Source organism: Amblyraja radiata, chromosome 16 (assembly GCF_010909765.2).
Source record: "Amblyraja radiata isolate CabotCenter1 chromosome 16, sAmbRad1.1.pri, whole genome shotgun sequence".
NCBI lineage: Eukaryota > Metazoa > Chordata > Chondrichthyes > Rajiformes > Rajidae > Amblyraja > Amblyraja radiata.
Window position 1 is genome coordinate 2,431,769 of NC_045971.1, and position 18,579 is coordinate 2,450,347.

Here is an 18,579-nt window from a genome sequence, read left to right on the forward strand (position 1 = left end):
CCTTCTTATGTACTCCCCTTTGGGGAATTAGGTTATTTTAAACGCATCGTATACGTGTGCTCTGTTGTAGTCACAACAGTAATAGTAAGGGTGGTGATGGAGCTAGCAGCTGGATGTCATGATACACAGTGCGCAATGGTAGAGCTGCTGCCTTACAGTGCCTGTAGTCAGGATCGAACCCGGCTCCCTGGCGCTGTAAGGCAGCAACTCTACCGCTGCGCCACCGTGCCGCCCTTAACGTGGGCTCAAGTGGGACAAAGGGCTCGTCTCCATGTAGTATCTCAAAAGTATTAACAAAAAAACAAGTGGCCTTAAACTTTTCATTCATTACTGACAGCTCATGTCAACGATTTTGGAGTCATAGAAACATAGAAACATAGAAACATAGAAACATAGAAACATAGAAACATAGAAACATAGAACATAGAAAATAGGTGCAGGAATAGGCCATTCGGCCCTTCGAGCCTGCACCGCCATTCAATATGATCATGGCTGATCATCCAACTCAGTATCCTGTACCTGCCTTCTCTCCATACCCCCTGATCCCTTTAGCCACAAGGGCCACATCTAACTCTCTCTTAAATATAGCCAATGAACTGTGGCCTCAACTACCTTCTGTGGCAGAGAATTCCAGAGATTCACCACTCTCTGTGTAAAAAATGATTTTCTCATCTCGGTCCTAAAAGATTTCCCTCTTATCCTTAAACTGTGACCCCTTGTTCTGGACTTCCCCAACACCGGGAACAATCTTCCTGCATCTAGCCTGTCCAACCCCTTAAGAATATTGTAAGTTTCTATAAGATCCCCCCCCCTCAATCTTCTAAATTCCAGCGAGTACAAGCCGAGTCTATCCACTCTTTCTTCATTGGATGATCAGCCATGATCATATTGAATGGCGGTGCAGGCTCGAAGGGCCGAATGGCCTCTACTCCTGCACCTAATTTCTAATTCCTATGTCTCTATATGAAAGTCGCTGTAGTAAGGTGTAAGCAGCTGCCCACGTGTCTCTGTATCACGTCTCACTGGTCCTGTCTGTACTTTTCAGGGACTGCGTTTGTCGTACAATGGGACAAGGTGTACCTGCCCGACCGAGAGGACATTGGAAGTTTCACCTTTCAGGCCATGTTGTGTCACGAGGGGAGAATCGTCTTCAGCTACAAGGACGTGAGTGTAGAGCGTGACGCGCGCGGACGGGGAACATCAACGGGGCGGCACGGTGGCGCAGCGGTAGAGTTGCTGCCTTACAGCGCCAGAGACGCCGGGTTCGATCCCAACTACTGTTGCTGCCTGTACGGAGTTTGCACGTTTTCTCCGAGATCTTCGGTTTTGCTCCCACACTCCAAAGACCTACAGAAGAACTGCACGCAAATACTCCAAATGTGGCCATAACAAAGTCCTATAAAGCTGCATCATGACCTATAGTTTGAGTTTGACCCCAAACATTGCCTATTTCCTTCGCTCCATAGATGCTGCCTCACCCGCTGAGTTTCTCCAGCATTTTCGTCTACCTTATAGATTTAGTTTACTTTCGTTTATTGTCACATGTAAACCAGTGGGCAAACACTAAACCAGCAGGGACAGACAAGGGAGAGTCAGTGGATGTTGTTTACTTGAATTTGCAGAAGGTTCTTGAGAAAGTGCCGCATGTGAGGCTGCTAAATAAGACGAGATCCCATGGTATTAAGGGGAAGATACTAGCATGGATGGAAGATTGGTTGAATGGCAGAAGACAAATAGTGGGACCTTTCTCTTGTTGACTGACAATTTTTATTCCAAAATGTCGAACTTTAATTCGGAGAGGTGACTCCTAACATGCATTTGGGAAAATGGAAATTCGTCCTTACAGAATTTTACGTGAAAGAAATAGATCAGGTAAACGCCAAACCTCTTGCCCAGAGTAGGGGAATCGAGAACCTGAGGACATAGGTTTAAGGTGAGAACTCGCTAGAATTTAGAAGATTGAGGAGGGATCTTATAGAAACTTACAAAATTCTTAAGGGGTTGGACAGGCTAGATGCAGGAAGATTGTTCCCGATGTTGGGGAAGTCCAGAACAAGGGGTCACAGTTTAAGGATAAGGGGGAAATCTTTTAGGACCGAGATGAGGAAAACATTTTTCACACAGAGAGTGGTGAATCTCTGGAATTCTCTGCCACAGAAGGTAGTTGAGGCCACAGTTCATTGGCTATATTTAAGAGGGAGTTAGATGTGGCCCTTGTGGCTAAAGGGATCAGGGGGTATAGAGAGAAGGCAGGTACAGGATACTGAGTTGGATGATCAGCCATGATCATATTGAATGGCGGTGCAGGCTCGAAGGGCCGAATGGCCTCCTCCTGCACCTATTTTCTATGTTTCTATGTTTCTAAGGTGATGGGGGGGGAAAGATTTAATAGGAACCAAAGGGGCAACTATTTTGGACAAAGGGTGGTGGGCGTATGGACCGAGCTGCCAGAGGAGGTAGTTGAAGCAGGGATGATCACTGTGTTAGCTGTAGTTACTTGTCCAAAGTATTTCATTAGTTTGCTGGACAATGGCGTGGCACGGTGGCCCAGCGGTAGGGTTGCTGCCTTACAGCGCCAGGGACCCAGATTTGATCCTGACTATGGGTGCTGTCTGTATGGAACATGTACTTTTTCCCCGTAACCGCGCCTTTTGTTTTTCCGGGAGCTCCGGTTTCCTCCCACACTCTAGAGACGTACAGGTTTGTAACCTAATTGGCTTGATATCATTGTAAATTGTCCCATGAGTGTGTAGGATAGTGTTAGTGTGCGGAGATCGAATGGTCAGTTTCCGTGCTGTATCTCTAAACTAAACTAATCTAAACTAAAAAAGGACGTGCAGGTATGTAGGTTCATTGGCTTTGGTAAAATTGTAAATTGTACCTGGGGAGTAGTCCAGAACTAGGGGTCACAGTTTAAGGTCCAGAACTAGGGGTCACAGTTTAAGGTCCAGAACTAGGGGTCACAGTTTAAGGTCCAGAACTAGGGGGTCACAGTTTAAGGTCCAGAACTAGGGGTCACAGTTTAAGGTCCAGAACTAGGGGTCACAGTTTAAGGTCCAGAACTAGGGGTCACAGTTTAAGGTCCAGAACTAGGGGTCACAGTTTAAGGTCCAGAACTAGGGGTCACAGTTTAAGGTCCAGAACTAGGGGGTCACAGTTTAAGGTCCAGAACTAGGGGTCACAGTTTAAGGTCCAGAACTAGGGGTCACAGTTTAAGGTCCAGAACTAGGGGTCACAGTTTAAGGTCCAGAACTAGGGGTCACAGTTTAAGGTCCAGAACTAGGGGTCACAGTTTAAGGTCCAGAACTAGGGGTCACAGTTTAAGGTCCAGAACTAGGGGTCACAGTTTAAGGTCCAGAACTAGGGGTCACTGTTTAAGGTCCAGAACTAGGGGTCACAGCTTAAGGTCCAGAACTAGGGGTCACAGTTTAAGGTCCAGAACTAGGGGTCACAGTTTAAGGTCCAGAACTAGGGGTCACAGTTTAAGGTCCAGAACTAAAGGTCACAGTTTAAGGTCCAGAACTAGGGGTCACAGTTTAAGGTCCAGAACTAGGGGTCACAGTTTAAGGTCCATAACTAGGGGTCACAGTTTAAGGTCCATAACTAGGGGTCACAGTTTAAGGATAAGAGGGAAGTATTTTAGGACCGAGATGAGAAAATCATTTTTCACACAGAGAGTGTTGAATCTGTGGAATTCTCTGCCACAGAAGGTAGTTGAGGCCACAGTTCATTGGCTATATTTAAGAGGGAGTTAGATGTGGCCCTTGTGGCTAAAGGGATCAGGGGGTATGGAGAGAAGGCAGGTACAGGATACTGAGTTGGATGATCAGCCATGATCATATCGAATGGCGGTGCAGGCTCGAAGGGCCGAATGGCCTACTCCTGCACCTATTGTCTATGTTTCTATGTTTCTATGATTGTGCTGGTGTGCTGAGATCGCTGATCGGCACGGACTCGGTGGGTTGAAGGGACGGTCTCCGTGCTGTATCTCTAAAACTAGAAAGACTAAAATTATAAACTAAACCAAGGAACCAAGGCCTTCGGACGACTGAGTCCGCGCCGACCATCGATCACCCGTTCACACTAGTTCTATATTATCCCAGTTTTGAATCCGCTCTCTGCAAGCTTGGGGGCAATTTTACGGAGGCCAATTGACCAATAAAACCCACGCGTCTTTGGGAAACTGAGCAACAGGAGGAAATGCATGCGGTCACAGGGAGAACATGCAAACTCCGTACAGACAGCACCCAAGGTCAGGATCGAACCTGGGTCTCTGTCGCTGTGAGGCAGCGGCTCTACCTGCTGCACCAGTTGTATTTCACCCAAGCTGAAAATGATATTGTAGAAATATATTCTTCTTTTATTCTTTTTCCTCTACGCTCGTGGTTCAAGCATGTGACAGTTGTGTACCGAGGTACAGTGAAAAGCTTTTGTTGCGCGCTAACCAGTCAACGTAAAGACAATACATGATTACAATCGAGCCTTTTACAGTGTACAGATACAAGGCTTGGATAGAGTGGATATGGTGGGCGGAGGAATAATGTTTAGTGCAAGGTATCGTACAAGGTACACTAATGAGGTAGATAGTAGTTTTGGTTCTTATCTGGGCTGAATAGGTATTTCCCTGTCAATAGACAATAGAAGATAGACACTAGGTGCAGGAGTAGGCCATTTGGCCCTTCGAGCCAGCACCGCCATTCAATGTGATCATGGCTGATCACCCCCAATCAGTACTCCATTCCTGCCTTCTCCCCATATCCCCTGACTCCGCTATTTTTAAGAGCCCTATCTAGCTCTCTCTTGAAAGCATCCAGAGAACCCGCCTCCACCGCCCTCTGAGGCAGAGAATTCCACAGAATCACCACTCTCTGTGAGAAAAAGTGTTTCCTCGTCTCCGTTCTAAATGGCTTACTGTCCACCTGCATGTTTGGTGTCAGTGTGCAGGAGGGAATTGCAGATGCTGGTTTAAATCAAAGGTAGACACAGAATGCTGGAGTAACTCAGACTGCGGAAGGGTCTCGACCCGAAACGTCATCCATTCCTGCTCTCCAGAGATGCTGCCTGTCCCGCTGAGTTACTCCAACATTTTGTGTCTATCTTTGGCTGGTGTCAGTGTTTGAAGGTTAACAATGCTTTTTGCTCTGATCTCTAGGTCCCAATAACTGTGACTCAGATAAATTCTGCACAACACCCAGTCAAAGTGGGACTATCTGATGCCTTCATGATCGACCAGGTGGAATCGCAAGCTTCTGGTAAGTGAACCCATGGTTACAGAGGCGTACAGCATGGAAACAGGCCCTTTGGCCTGTCACGGTGGCGCAGCGGTAGAGTTGCTGCCTTACAGCGAATGCGGCACTGGAGACCCGGCTTCGATCCCGACTGCGGGTGCTGTCTGTGTGGAGTTTGTACCTTCTCCCCGTGACCTGCGTGGGTTTTCTCCAAGATCTTCGGTTTCCTCCCACATTCCAAAGACGTGGGTTAACTGGCTTGGTAAATGTAAAAATTGTCCCTAGAGGGTGTAGGATAGTGTTAATGTACGGGGATCGCTGGTTGGCACGGACCCGGTGGGCCGAAGGGCCTGTTTCTGCGCTGTATCTCTGAACTGAACTGAACTGAACTTTATTTATAGAGCACTTTAAAAACAACCACTGTTGCAACAAAGTGCTGTACATGACTAATCATAAACATAAAACAAAACAATAAAAACATTAAAAGACAGTAAAAACAATAAAAAACAATAATAAAAACACTAAAACAGGAGCAAAGTCTCATGCAGGGGTGAAAGCCAAGGAATAGAAAAGGGTTTTAAGACTAGTTTTGAAGATGGACAGTGAAGGGGCCTGTCTAATGTGCAACGGCAGAGTGTTCCATAATGTGGGAGCAGCAACAGAGAAGGCTCTATCCCCTCTGAGCTTCCGCTTAGACCTCGGTACCTCCAGGAGCAGCTGATCAGCTGACCCGAGGCACCGGGAAGGAGCGTAGGGATGAAGCAGCTCAGAGAGGTAAGGCGGGGCGAGACCATTTAAAGATTTAAAAACAAATAAAAGAATCTTAAAATGAACTCTAAAGTACACCGGCAGCCAGTGGAGGGAGGCCAGAATAGGCGTTATGTGCTCCCTCTTACGTGTTCCAGTTAAAAGGCCAGCAGCAGCATTCTGGACCAACTGGAGACGTGCAAGGGAAGATTGGCTAACTCCAAAATAAAGTGCGTTACAGTAATCCAGCCTAGACGTAATGAAGGCTTGGATTACTGTTTCAAAATGCTGCCGCTCAAGAATGGGCTTCACCTTTGCCAGCTGCCTTAAATGAAAGAAGCTGGACTTAACTACCACGCATATTTGACGATCTAATTTAAAATCACTGTCCATTTTAAAACCCAAGTTTAAAACTGTTGGCTTCACATACAGTGCCAGGGGACCCAAGTCAACAGGAGGAGGTTCACGGGAGCCATTGGGACCAAACACTATCACTTCTGTTTACTTTTCATTAAAATGTAAAAAGTTTAGGGCCATCCAGGATTTAATGTCATCAAGACATAACAGAAGTGGTTTGACTGAGAAAGCATCTTTCTTCTTCAGCGGCACATATATCTGACTATCATCAGCATAACAATGAAAAGAGATGCCATGGTTTCTAAGAATGGAACCCAGAAGAAGTAAGTACAGTGAGAAAAGCAGGGGCACTAAAATCTCTAAACCAAACTAAAAACCTGCCCACTCCGACAATGAAACCCCTCGATCTACACTAGTCCAATCTGCTTGCCTATGGCCCATATCCCTCAAAATATCTCCTACCCATGTACTTTATTCCTTGTCCAAATGTCTTTTGAATGTCCTCATAGAACCTGCTTCAATGACCTCCTCTGGCAGCTCGTTCCCTGTACCCACCACTCTCTGAGTGAAAAGGTTGCCCTTCAAGTTCCTATTAATAGCCCTGTCCCACGGTGCAAGTTCATTCCAAGAGAATGAACGTAGCGGGTACATCGGAGCTCGGGGACGTCTCTTAGCGCTAACGGCAGGTACTCGGGAAGACTCGCTAACGGCAGGTAAGCACGGGAAGACTCGTGAAGATTTTTCAACACGATGAAAAATGTCCACGAGAGCCCCGAGTACCGACGAGCGGCCATTACCGTAAATCTCCGAGTTCGAATCAGGGCAAACTCGGGAGAGCTCTTGGAATGAACTCGTACCGTGGGACAGGGGTTTAAGTCCCTTCCCTCTCACCTTAAACTTATGCCCTGTGCTTCTTGTTCCCCATCTCGGGTTTTTACAGATTCTGTGCATTCACCCCATCTCCCTCATGAATTTATACACCTCTATGAGATTAGTCCTCATCCTCTTGCTCGTCAAGGGATAAAGTCCTAGTCTGCTCAACCTGTCCTTATAGCTCAGGCCCTCAGGTCCTGGCAAAATACTTGTAAACTCTTCTCTTCACTCGTTCCAGCTTAGCGTGATCTTTCCTGCAGCAGGTTCGAAGGGCCGAATGGCCTACTCCTGCACCTATTTTCTATTTTCTATTTCCTATGAACAAAACTGAACACAAAACTCCAAATGAGGCCTCACCAGTGTCGTGAAGGAACTGCAGGTGCTGGAATCTTGAGCAAAAAAACAGTATTCATAGGGTCATCAGTGATAGGAGCAGTATTAGGCCATTTGGCCCATCAAGTCTACTCCGCCATTCAAGCATGGCTAATCTGTCTCTCCCTGCGAACCCCATTCTCCAGCCATCTCCCCGTAACCTCTAACACACGTACTAATCAAGAATCTACCTTAAAAAAAATATCCACTGACTTGGCCTCCACAGCCTTCTGTGACAAAGAATTCCACAGATTCACCGCCCTCTGACTGACGAAATTCCTCCTCGTCTCCTTCCTATAGGAATGTCCTTTAATTCTGAGGCTTTGTCCTCTAGTCCTAGACTCTCCCACCACATCCACTCTATCCACGTCAAGCACCTGTACACTGTGGACGGCTCGATTATAATCTTGTATCGTCTCTCTGCTGACTGGTTAGCACGCAACAAAGGCTCTCCACTGTACCTCGGTACTCGTGACAATAAACTCATCTTAACTAAACTCAGACGCTGCCTGACCCACTAAGTTGCTCCAACAGCTTCAGTTTTGTCCCCAGATTCCAGCGTCAGGAGTCTCTTGTGTGAATGGGAGTTAATGTTAGGCAATAGACAATAGGTGCAGGAGGAGGCCATTCGGCCCTTCGAGCCAGCACAGCCATTCAATGTGATCATGGCTGATCATTCCCAATCAGTACCCCGTTCCTGCCTTCTCCCCATATCCCCTGACTCCTCTATTTTTAAGAGCCCTATCTAGCTCTCTCTTGAAAGCATCCAGAGAACCGGCCTCCGCCGCCCTCTGAGGCAGAGAATTCCACAGACTTGTTCATTTGTTTGAGAAAGGGAGGAGAGAGAGAGATGATCCTGGAAATTACAGGCTGCTATGGATCACCTGCAGGCAATTGAGAGTAGTTTAACCTGGCTTCATGTCCAGCACGGACATTGTGGGCCAAAGGGCCTGTTCTTGTGCTGTTCTGTATTCTATGTGCTATGACATTGAGGTCGGAGTGAGCTTTCAATGCAGCTACATTTCAAAGGTGGAAGCCAACATCTGGCCTGCTACTATTTTCGATATTTAGCAAGACTTACCCGAAGCATCCTTACTGAAGTGCAGGACGGAACCGCAGATGCGGATTTCAGACGCAAAAAGCTGGAGTAACCCAGCGGGTCAGGCAGCATCTCTGGAGAAAAAGGAATAGCTGGTGTCTCGGGTCGAGACCCTTCTTAGAAACATAGAAACATAGAAAATAGGTGCAGGAGCAGGCCATTCGGCCCTTCGAGCCTGCACCGCCATTCAATATGATCATGGCTGATCATCCAACTCAGTATCCTGTACCTGCCTTCTCTCCATACCCCCTGATCCCTTTAGCCACAAGGGCCACATCTAACTCCCTCTTAAATATAGCCAATGAACTGTGGCCTCAACTACCTTCTGTGGCAGAGAATTCCACAGATTCACCACTCTCTGTGTGAAAAATGATTTTCTCATCTCGGTCCTAAAAGACTTCCCTCTTATCCTTAAACTGTGACTGGACTGGACTTAAGACTGGACTTCAGAGTCAGGGGAAAGGGAAATTAGAGATATAGATGGTGATGAGTGATAATTGATCAGGAGAGACAGACATTTTTATAACTCTGCCTGATTCTCAGTGAAGAAGACCAGAATTACCATTCTGCAAGATGGAATAAAACCAGCCAAAAGATACCCTTGGGACCTACAGGCAGCGGGCGAGAGAGTTTCATATCGTCATCAGGAGTGTTAACCTTACACTTATTTTTCAAGTCTTTACTTGAGTCTGGAAACAGGCCCTTCGCCCACCTAGTCCCTGCCAACCAGCAATCACCCCACACACTAGCACTATTCTACAAATTAGGGACAACTTAACAGTTTGCAGAAGCCAATTCATCTACAAACTGCACGCCTTTGGAGTGTAGGAGGAACTGCACGCCTTTGGAGTGTAGGAGGAAACCGGAACACCCGGTGAAAACCCACTTGGTCACCGGGGGGGGGACGTACAAACCCCGTACAGACAGCACCCGTAGTCAGGATCGAACCAGGGGTCTCTGGTGCAGTGGGGCAACAGCTTAAGATCATGTAAAAAGAGTCCATGACCCAGCATGTGGAAAGGGTGCGTCTACAGTTCCTTAAATGATGAGCAATATTTTTCTGGAAATGGAAAACATCTGTCCAGAAGGACATCTTCCATCTTCTGGGCAGAACCTCGATAGAACCATGCCAAGATGTTGAAGACACCGAGATATTGAGCAAAAAAACAAAGTGCTGGAGGAACTCAGCGAGACAGGCAGCATATGTAGAGAGAAATGGTATTGGTATTTGGATTGTAGCATATACAATTCTTAAAGGATTGGGCAGGCTAGAAGCAGGTAAAATGTTCCCGATGTTGGGGGAGTCCAGAACCAGGGAGTCACAGTTTAAGAATAAAAGGGCAGGCCATTTAGAACGGAGGTGAGGAAAAACATTTTCACCCAGCGAGATGTGAATCTGTGGAATTCTCTGCCACAGAAGGCAGTGGAGGCCAATTCACTGGATGTTTTCAAGAGAGAGTTAGATTTAACTCTTGGGGCTAAAGGAATCAAGGGATATGGGGAGAAAGCGGGAACGGGATACTGATTAATAATAATAATGATTTGTTTATAGGGACGGTGCATATTAATGAACATTTGCATGTAAATATGCGAGATTGTAGCCAATCAGTAGCTAATTTCCGTCTCTAGTCCCAGGCAACGGTAGGTGAAGTGTCTTGCCCAAGGACACAACGACAGTACACACTCCAAGCAGGATTCGAACCGGCCACCTTCAGGTTGCCAGCCGAACACTTAGCCCATTGTGCCATCTGTCGCCCATTGTGGATGACCAGCCATGATCATATTGAATGGCGGTGCTGGCTTGATGGGCCGAATGGCCTACTCCTGCACCTATATCATACTTTTCCATGTTTATTACTTTCATGCACTGGGATATAGTGATTTGATTTTGTTTGCATGCTATTCAATTAAATCAGATTATATTATACATGAATACAATCAAGCCTTACACAAATACAACAGGCATAAAACCAGTGTGGAAACAGGCCCTTCAGCCCATCGAGTCCACACTGACCGGCAACCCCCCTGCACTAGCTCTATCCTACAAACTGGGGGCAATTTACAATTTTCTCCGAAGCCAATTAACCTACAAACCTGCACGTCTTTGGAGTGTGGAAGGAAACTCAAGCACCCGGAGAAAACTCACACGGTCACAGGGAGAAAGTACAAATCCCGTACAGGCAGCGCCCGTAGCCAGGATGGAACCCGGGTCTCTACCGCTGCGCCACCGTGCCACCCTGGATTATTGTGATATACAGCTGTTCTTAGTTAATCACGAGAATATCTTCAGCCCACCCTCGGGAACAGCTTTCAGAACTTGCCTCATCCCTTGGCACAGAAGCTCCCTCTTTGGTCTGAGTGATATAGTAGTGATACATTCAAGGCAGCCTGGAATTGATGTCAGGCTGTTACAATTTGGAATCACAGCCCTCGGCCAGTACTGCCTGGAGCTGGGTAACAAAACCACAACCAGTCTACAATATTTCCAACAAGAAATCATTCCCTTGCTGAATTTAGTGTATTATTCTGTAATTGTAACCTTCAGTAACATTTTGTCTTTGAGTGTCGAGCTAAAAGCAGTTGCGTTCTCATCACCTCTCATAGAAACATAGAAAATAGGTGCAGGAGTAGGCCATTCGGCCCTTCAAGCCTGCACCGCCATTCAATATGATCATGGCTGATCATCCAACTCAGTATCCCGTATCTGCCTTCTCTCCATACCCCCTGATCCCTTTAGCCACAAGGGCCATATCTAACTCCCTCTTAAATATAGCCAATGAACTGGCCTCAACTACCTTCTGTGGCAGAGAGTTCCAGAGATTCACCACTCTCTGTGTAAAAAATGATTTTCTCATCTCGGCCCCAAAAGATCTTATCCTTAAACTGTGGCCCCTAGTTCTGGACTTCCCCAACATCGGGAACAATCTTCCTGCATCTAGCCTGTCCAACCCCTTAAGAATTTTGTAAGTTTCTATAAGATCCCCCCTCAATCTTCTAAATTCTAGCGAGTACAAGCCGAGTCCATCCAGTCTTTCTTCATATGAAAGTCCTGACATCCCAGGAATCAGTCTGGTGAACCTTCTCTGTACTCCCTCTATGGCAAGAATATGGCTTTGGGAGAGGTGAGTGTTTGAAGGTGAAACAAAGGCAATCACCTGCACCCATCTACCTGTGGAAAGGAACTGCAGATGCTGGTCTGGACCGAAGATAGACACAAAGTGCTGGAGTAACTCAGCGGCTCGGGCAGCATCTCTGGAGAACATAGATAGGTGATGTTTCGGGTTAGGATCCTTCTTCAGACTGATTGTAGGTGGGGGGGAAGGGGGGTGGGGGGGGAGAACTGGTAGCATGAAAACCTTCAATACTTGCTACCAGGGCCCACTATAATCAGTTTGAAGAGGGCCCCCAATCTGAAAAGTCACCTATCCATGTTCTCCAGAGATGCTGCCTGACCCGCTGAGTTACTCCAGCATTTGTGTCTATCATAGGTTCATGTGGTAGGAGCAGAATTAGGCCATTCTGCCCATCGAGTCTACTCTGCCATTCAATCATGGCTGATCTATCTTTCCTTCTCAACCCAATTCTCCTGCCATCGCCCCATAACCCTTGACACCTGCACTAATCAAGAATCTGTCTATCTCCGCCTTAAAAATATCCATTGGCTTGGCCTCCACAGCCTTGTGTGGCAATGAATTCCACAGATTCACCACCCTCTGACTAAAGGAAATCCTTCTCATCTCCTTACTAAAGAAACGTCCTTTAATTCTGAGGCTTTGACCTCTGGTCCTAGACACTCCCACTGGTGGAAACATCCTCTCCACATCCACTGTATCCAGTCCTTTCACTATTCGATAGGTTTCAGTGAGGCCCTCACTCATCCTTCTAAACTCCAGCGAGTACAGGCCCAGTACAGGCCTTCAAATGCTCGTCATATGTTATACTCTTGGTATAAATCAGCATCTGTAGTTCATTTTTATTACTGGATTAGAAGGATCGGGAGTGATTTTTCTTGGATTTGAAAACACTTGAAAGCAGGATTGGAGGGATATGAATCACCTGAGGCAGCAGTGATGTTTACCTTGGCATCATGTTCTTGGCCTAGACATTGTGGGCCAAAGGTCCTGATCTATCTACAACCCATTGACTGAGGTCTGTGATAGCACTGGATTAGTTTAGTTTAGAAATACAGCACAGAAACAGGCCCTTCGGCCCACCAAGTCCGCGCCGACCAGCGACCCCCGCACACTAACACTACCCTACACACACACAAGGTAGCAATGTTACAAAATTTTGAGATTTTAAAAATCAAGTCTGCAATTTATCCCATCAGATAAAGCATAGAAGAAGTTTAATTTGACACCTAATTCACTTTCATATCTTCACTATTAAAAAATGTATGGCCATTTTCATACTCGGAAATTAGCATCTTGTTCCCTATTGCTTTTCCATTGACTTAACACAAAAGCTGTGATCGAGGACAGTCAAATGGCCATAACTTTATTAAAAATTAAGAGAACTGAAAAAAATTTTCAGTTATTATAGATTGAAGCATTCTGAAACAAGTATGAAACAATCTTACTTGGATGATCTGAAATTAAAGCATATAATTAGTTAGTTACCCAATTGTAGCTAATTACACAATTCAATTACTAGATCTAAACATCTATCCATTTCTTAAGAAAATATTTACATTTTTAAATAGCCTAAATGTCCAAATAACATTCACACAAGAATTCGCAATATAACATGATTTTAAAATCTCATTGTCGTCAATTTATAGGCCAAATGGAAGGAATTGCTGTAAATGAATGGCCATTTAAATCATCTTGCGAGTGGGATTTTGTGGAACGCGCTGGTTTAGAACGTTGCAGTTGCAGTGAATTTGAACCCCATGTCGACATGAAAATAACTGCCGGTTCGGATGGGCTCCAAGTCACTTTCTCGCGACTTAAAATTTTGATTAAAGGCATCTTAAGAAGTACTTTTTTATGTAAAAATAAACAGCCTACCTTGCCTTGTCCCCTACGTGAGATCCGTCTCGTTGTCGGCATTCACGGCTTTAGAAGATTTTTAATTTACTCTAACAATTAAAAGCGCTATGGATATTTTTAAGGCGGAGATAGACAGATTCTTGATTAGTGCAGATGTCAAGGGTTATGGGGCAATGGCAGGAGAATTGGGCAGTTGAAGCGATTTTTCTTTAGCAACTAAACAGCCTAACAGAGATGGATTTGAATAGTCTGCAGAAAAATCGCATTTTAAACCCGCCCCCCCTCTCAACGGCGCCAAAGTCGCGCACACGGGCAGCGGCAGAACTGCAGCGCCACTGAAGGTAAGTTTTGTAACATACCTACACAAGGGACAATTTCACATTTATACCAAGCCAATTAACCTACAAACCTGCACGTCTTTGGAGTGTGGGAGGAAACCGAGGATATGGGAGAAAGCCCAAGCGGGTCACGGGGAGAACGTACAAACTCCGTACAGACCGCGCCCGTAGTCAGGATGGAACCCGGGTCACTGGCGCTGTGAGGCGGCAACTCCACTGCTGCACCACCATGCCGCCCGTGCGGGATGAATTCATTCTGGGGTCAAGTTCAAGTTCAAGTTCAAGTGAGTTTATTGTCATGTGTCCCTGTATAGGACAATGAAATTCTTGCTTTGCTTAAGCACACAGAACATAGTAGGCATTTACTACAAAACAGATAAATGTGTCCATATACCATGATATAAATATATACACACATGAATAAATAAACTGGTAGTGCAAATAACAGAAAGTGGTTGCTAATAATCAGAGTTTTGTCCGAGCCAGGTTTAATAGCCTGATGGCTGAGGGGAAGTAGCTATTCCTGAACCTGGTTGTTGCAGTCTTCAGGCTCCTGTACCTTCTACCTGAAGGTAGCAAGGAGATGAGTGTGTGGCCAGGATGGTGTGGGTCTTTGATGATACTGCCAGCCTTTTTGAGGCAGCGACTGCGATAAATCCCCTCGTTGGAAGGAAGGTCAGAGCCGATGATGGACTGGGCAGTGTTTACTACTTTTTGTAGTCTTTTCCTCTCCAGGGCGCTCAAATTGCAGAACCAAGCCACGATGCAACCGGTCAGCATGCTCTTGACTGTGCACCTGTAGAAGTTAGAGAGAGTCTTCCTTGACAAAACGACTCTCCGTAATCTTCTCAGGAAGTAGAGGCGCTGATGAGCTTTTTTGATAATTGCGTTAGTGTTGTCGGACCAGGAAAGATCTTCAGAGATGTGCACGCCCAGGAATTTGAAGTTCTTGACCCTTTCAACCATCGACCCGTTGATATAAATGGGGCTGTGGGTCCCCCTCCTACTCCTTCCAAAGTCCACAATCAGGACACTGTGCGGTTTTAAACAAAACAACAGAAATAAGCTCAGCGACAGCAGGCTAAAGAGGGAAGAGATTTACAGCATAAGCAGACAATGTTTTCACGAGGCTGGGTCAATGAACCAGTGGACAGACAAGCTGCAAATGTGTTTTACAAGTTGAATGCAGCGTGACATTAACATCAGAATATTAATAAGTCTCCTGCGGTCATGTGCGGAAGAGGCAAGGATAAACACATTTCTGAGGGAGAATTAAGGATATATAACAATGCCAATGGATTAACGTCCCCAAGGGAGCTGGAATGAGCCTGTAGTTTTATGGTGTGGTCTCCTTTCCCAATTCATCATTGTCTAGTACAAAGATAGACAGACCCAAACTGCTGGAGTAACTCAGCGGGACAGGCAGCATCTCTGGAGAGAAGGAACGGGTGGCGTTTTGGATCGAGAGACCCTTCTTCAGACTGCGAGTCAGGGAAGAGGGAGAGACACAGAGATATGGAAGGGTGACAGTGTGAAATTGACAGATCAAAGGGGCCGAAGCTCATGGAAAATGTAGAATGGATCACTGTCAGCTTGGGGAAGTTGACAACGAAGCATACAGAGATAAAATGTAATCAGGAGGACGTCAGGTCAAGACAATAGACGATAGGTGCAGGAGTAGGCCATTTGGCACTTTGAGCCAGCACCACCATTCAATGTGATCATGGCTGATCATCCCCAATCAGTACCCCGTTCCTGCCTTCTCCCCATATCCCCTGACTCCGCTATTTTTAAGAGCCCTATCTAGCTCTATCTTGAAAGCATCCAGAGAACCGGCCTCCACCGCCCTCTGAGGCAGAGAATTCCACAGACTCGCCACTCTCTGTGAGAAAAAGTGTTTCCTCGTCTCTGATCTAAAGAGTCAAGAGTATTTTATTGTCATGTGTCCCAGATAGAACAATGAAATTCTCACTTGCTGCAGCACAATAGAACATGTAATCGTAATAAATAATATGGCAAAAACTCAGGGAAAAAAAGAACAAACAATAACAGTGCAATAATAAGATTGATTAGTGGGACTGGATGTTACAATCCCTAAGGTTTTTCACTACATAGAAACATAGAAATATAGAAAATAGGTGCAGGAGTAGGCCATTCGGCCCTTCGAGCCTGCACCGCCATTCAATATGATCATGGCTGATCATCCAACTGATCATCCAACTCAGTATCCTGTACCTGCCTTCTCTCCATACCCCCTGATCCCTTTAGCCACAAGGGCCACATCTAACTCCCTCTTAAATATAGCCAATGAACTGGCCTCAACTACCTTCTGTGGCAGAGAATTCCAGAGATTCACCACTCTCTGTGTGCATTTGGTATTCTTGGGGTGACCGCTGGGTGATTTTGCTACCAATCAGACACATCTTCAGTTGTGTACCTCAACGTCACTGGGTGTTTCGGCCTTTTATCACAAGACACCCTCAGTTGAGGCAGACTTATGGTTAGCCTCTATGTGCGTCTTATGGTTAGCCTCTAGATGGTCAGTCACGTGGCAGCCCAGACAGAATCTTTTCTCTTCAGCCACAGCCAGTGACTGCTCCATTGGGCATTTTCTCCCTTCCATCTTCCTCCCTACTGGGGCTGGTTGGGCTCTGGACTCGTGTCCGTTGGTGGGGTTGAACTTCTTGGTTCTTGGTTTCTTGGTACTCCAAAATATTCCAAATGGAATTTAAACTGGAGGTGGTACCCCATCTCCCCCATCCCCCACACCTCTCTCCCCCTCCCCTCCCCCACCCCTCTCTCCTCCCCCTCTTCATCTCCCTCTCCTCATCCCTCTCCCTCTCCTCCCCCTCCTCCCCCACCCCCATCCCTCTCTCCCCCACCCCTCTTCCCTCTCTACCCCACCCCCTTCCCCCTACCCCTCTGTCCCTCTTCCACCACTCCCCATACCCCTCCCTCCCCACTCTTCCACTTCTCTCCCACTTCTCTCCCATCCTCCAGTGCTTCTACTCAGCGGCTGTGGAAAGCATCTTGTCCGGGAACATTACCATCTGGTTTGGGAATTGCTCTGCCCAGGACAAGAAGGCTCTGCAGAGAGTAGTGCGTTCGACCGAACGCACTATGGGAACTTCACTCACCCCCCTGCAGGAACTATACATTAGGAGGTGCAACTCCAGGGCCAATAAGATCATGGGAGACCCCTTCCACCCCTGCAACGGACTGTTCCAGCTGCTACATAGAAACATAGAAACATAGACAATAGGTGCAGGAGTAGGCCATTCGGCCCTTCGAGCCTGCACCGCCATTCAATATGATCATGGCTGATCATCCAACTCAGTATCCCGTACCTGCCTTCTCTCCATACCCTCTGATCCCCTTAGCCACAAGGGCCACATCTAACTCCCTCTTAAATATAGCCAATGAACTGGCCTCGACTACCCTCTGTGGCAGAGAGTTCCAGAGATTCTCCACTCTCTGTGTGAAAAAAGTTCTTCTCATCTCGGTTTTAAAGGATTTCCCCTTTATCCTTAAGCTGTGACCCCTTGTCCTGGACTTCCCCAACATCGGGAGCAATCTTCCTGCATCTAGCCTGTCCAACCCCTTAAGAATTTTGTAAGTTTCTATAAGATCCCCTCTCAATCTCCTAAATTCTAGAGAGTATAAACCAAGTCTATCCAGTCTTTCTTCATAAGACAGTCCTGACATCCCAGGAATCAGTCTGGTGAACCTTCTCTGCACTCCCTCTATGGCAATAATGTCCTTCCTCAGATTTGGAGACCAAAACTGTACACAATACTCCAGGTGTGGTCTCACCAAGACCCTGTACAACTGCAGTAGAACCTCCCTGCTCCTATACTCAAATCCTTTTGCTATGAAAGCTAACATACCATTCGCTTTCTTCACTGCCTGCTGCACCTGCATGCCTACTTTCAATGACTGGTGTACCATGACACCCAGGTCTCGCTGCATCTCCCCTTTTCCTAGTCGGCCACCATTTAGATAATAGTCTGCTTTCCTGTTTTTGCCACCAAAATGGATAACCTCACATTTATCCACATTATACTGCATCTGCCAAACATTTGCCCACTCACCCAGCCTATCCAAGTCACCTTGCAGTCTCCTAGCATCCTCCTCACAGCTAACACTGCCCCCCAGCTTAGTGTCATCCGCAAACTTGGAGATATTGCCTTCAATTCCCTCATCCAGATCATTAATATATATTGTAAATAGCTGGGGTCCCAGCACTGAGCCTTGCGGTACCCCACTAGTCACTGCCTGCCATTGTGAAAAGGACCCGTTTACTCCTACTCTTTGCTTCCTGTTTGCCAGCCAGTTCTCTATCCACATCAATACTGAACCCCCAATGCCGTGTGCTTAAGTTTGTAAACTAATCTCTTATGTGGGACCTTGTCGAAAGCCTTCTGCCTACGGTCAGGCAAACGCCTCCGTTGCCATGCGGTGAGAACGGAGAGGTTGAGAAGGAGTTTCTTCCCAGAGGCCATTCGGGCTGTAAACTATCTCACCAGGGACTAACTTTACTGAACCTTTTTCCTTCCAATATTTAATATGTAAAA

The 18,579-nt window shown here is 46.4% G+C and overlaps 1 protein-coding gene across 2 annotated transcripts in view; it reads left to right on the top strand.

The window, feature by feature from the left end:
• plxdc1 (plexin domain containing 1) overlaps window positions 1–18,579 on the top strand; it is a 186,092-nt gene that overhangs the window by 92,857 nt on the left and 74,656 nt on the right. For both annotated transcript variants that reach the window (XM_033034877.1, XM_033034878.1), the window contains exons 6-7: window positions 1,046–1,164; window positions 5,153–5,252. In XM_033034877.1, the coding sequence (XP_032890768.1) occupies window positions 1,046–1,164; window positions 5,153–5,252 (219 nt within the window). The remainder of the gene's footprint in view (window positions 1–1,045; window positions 1,165–5,152; window positions 5,253–18,579) is intronic.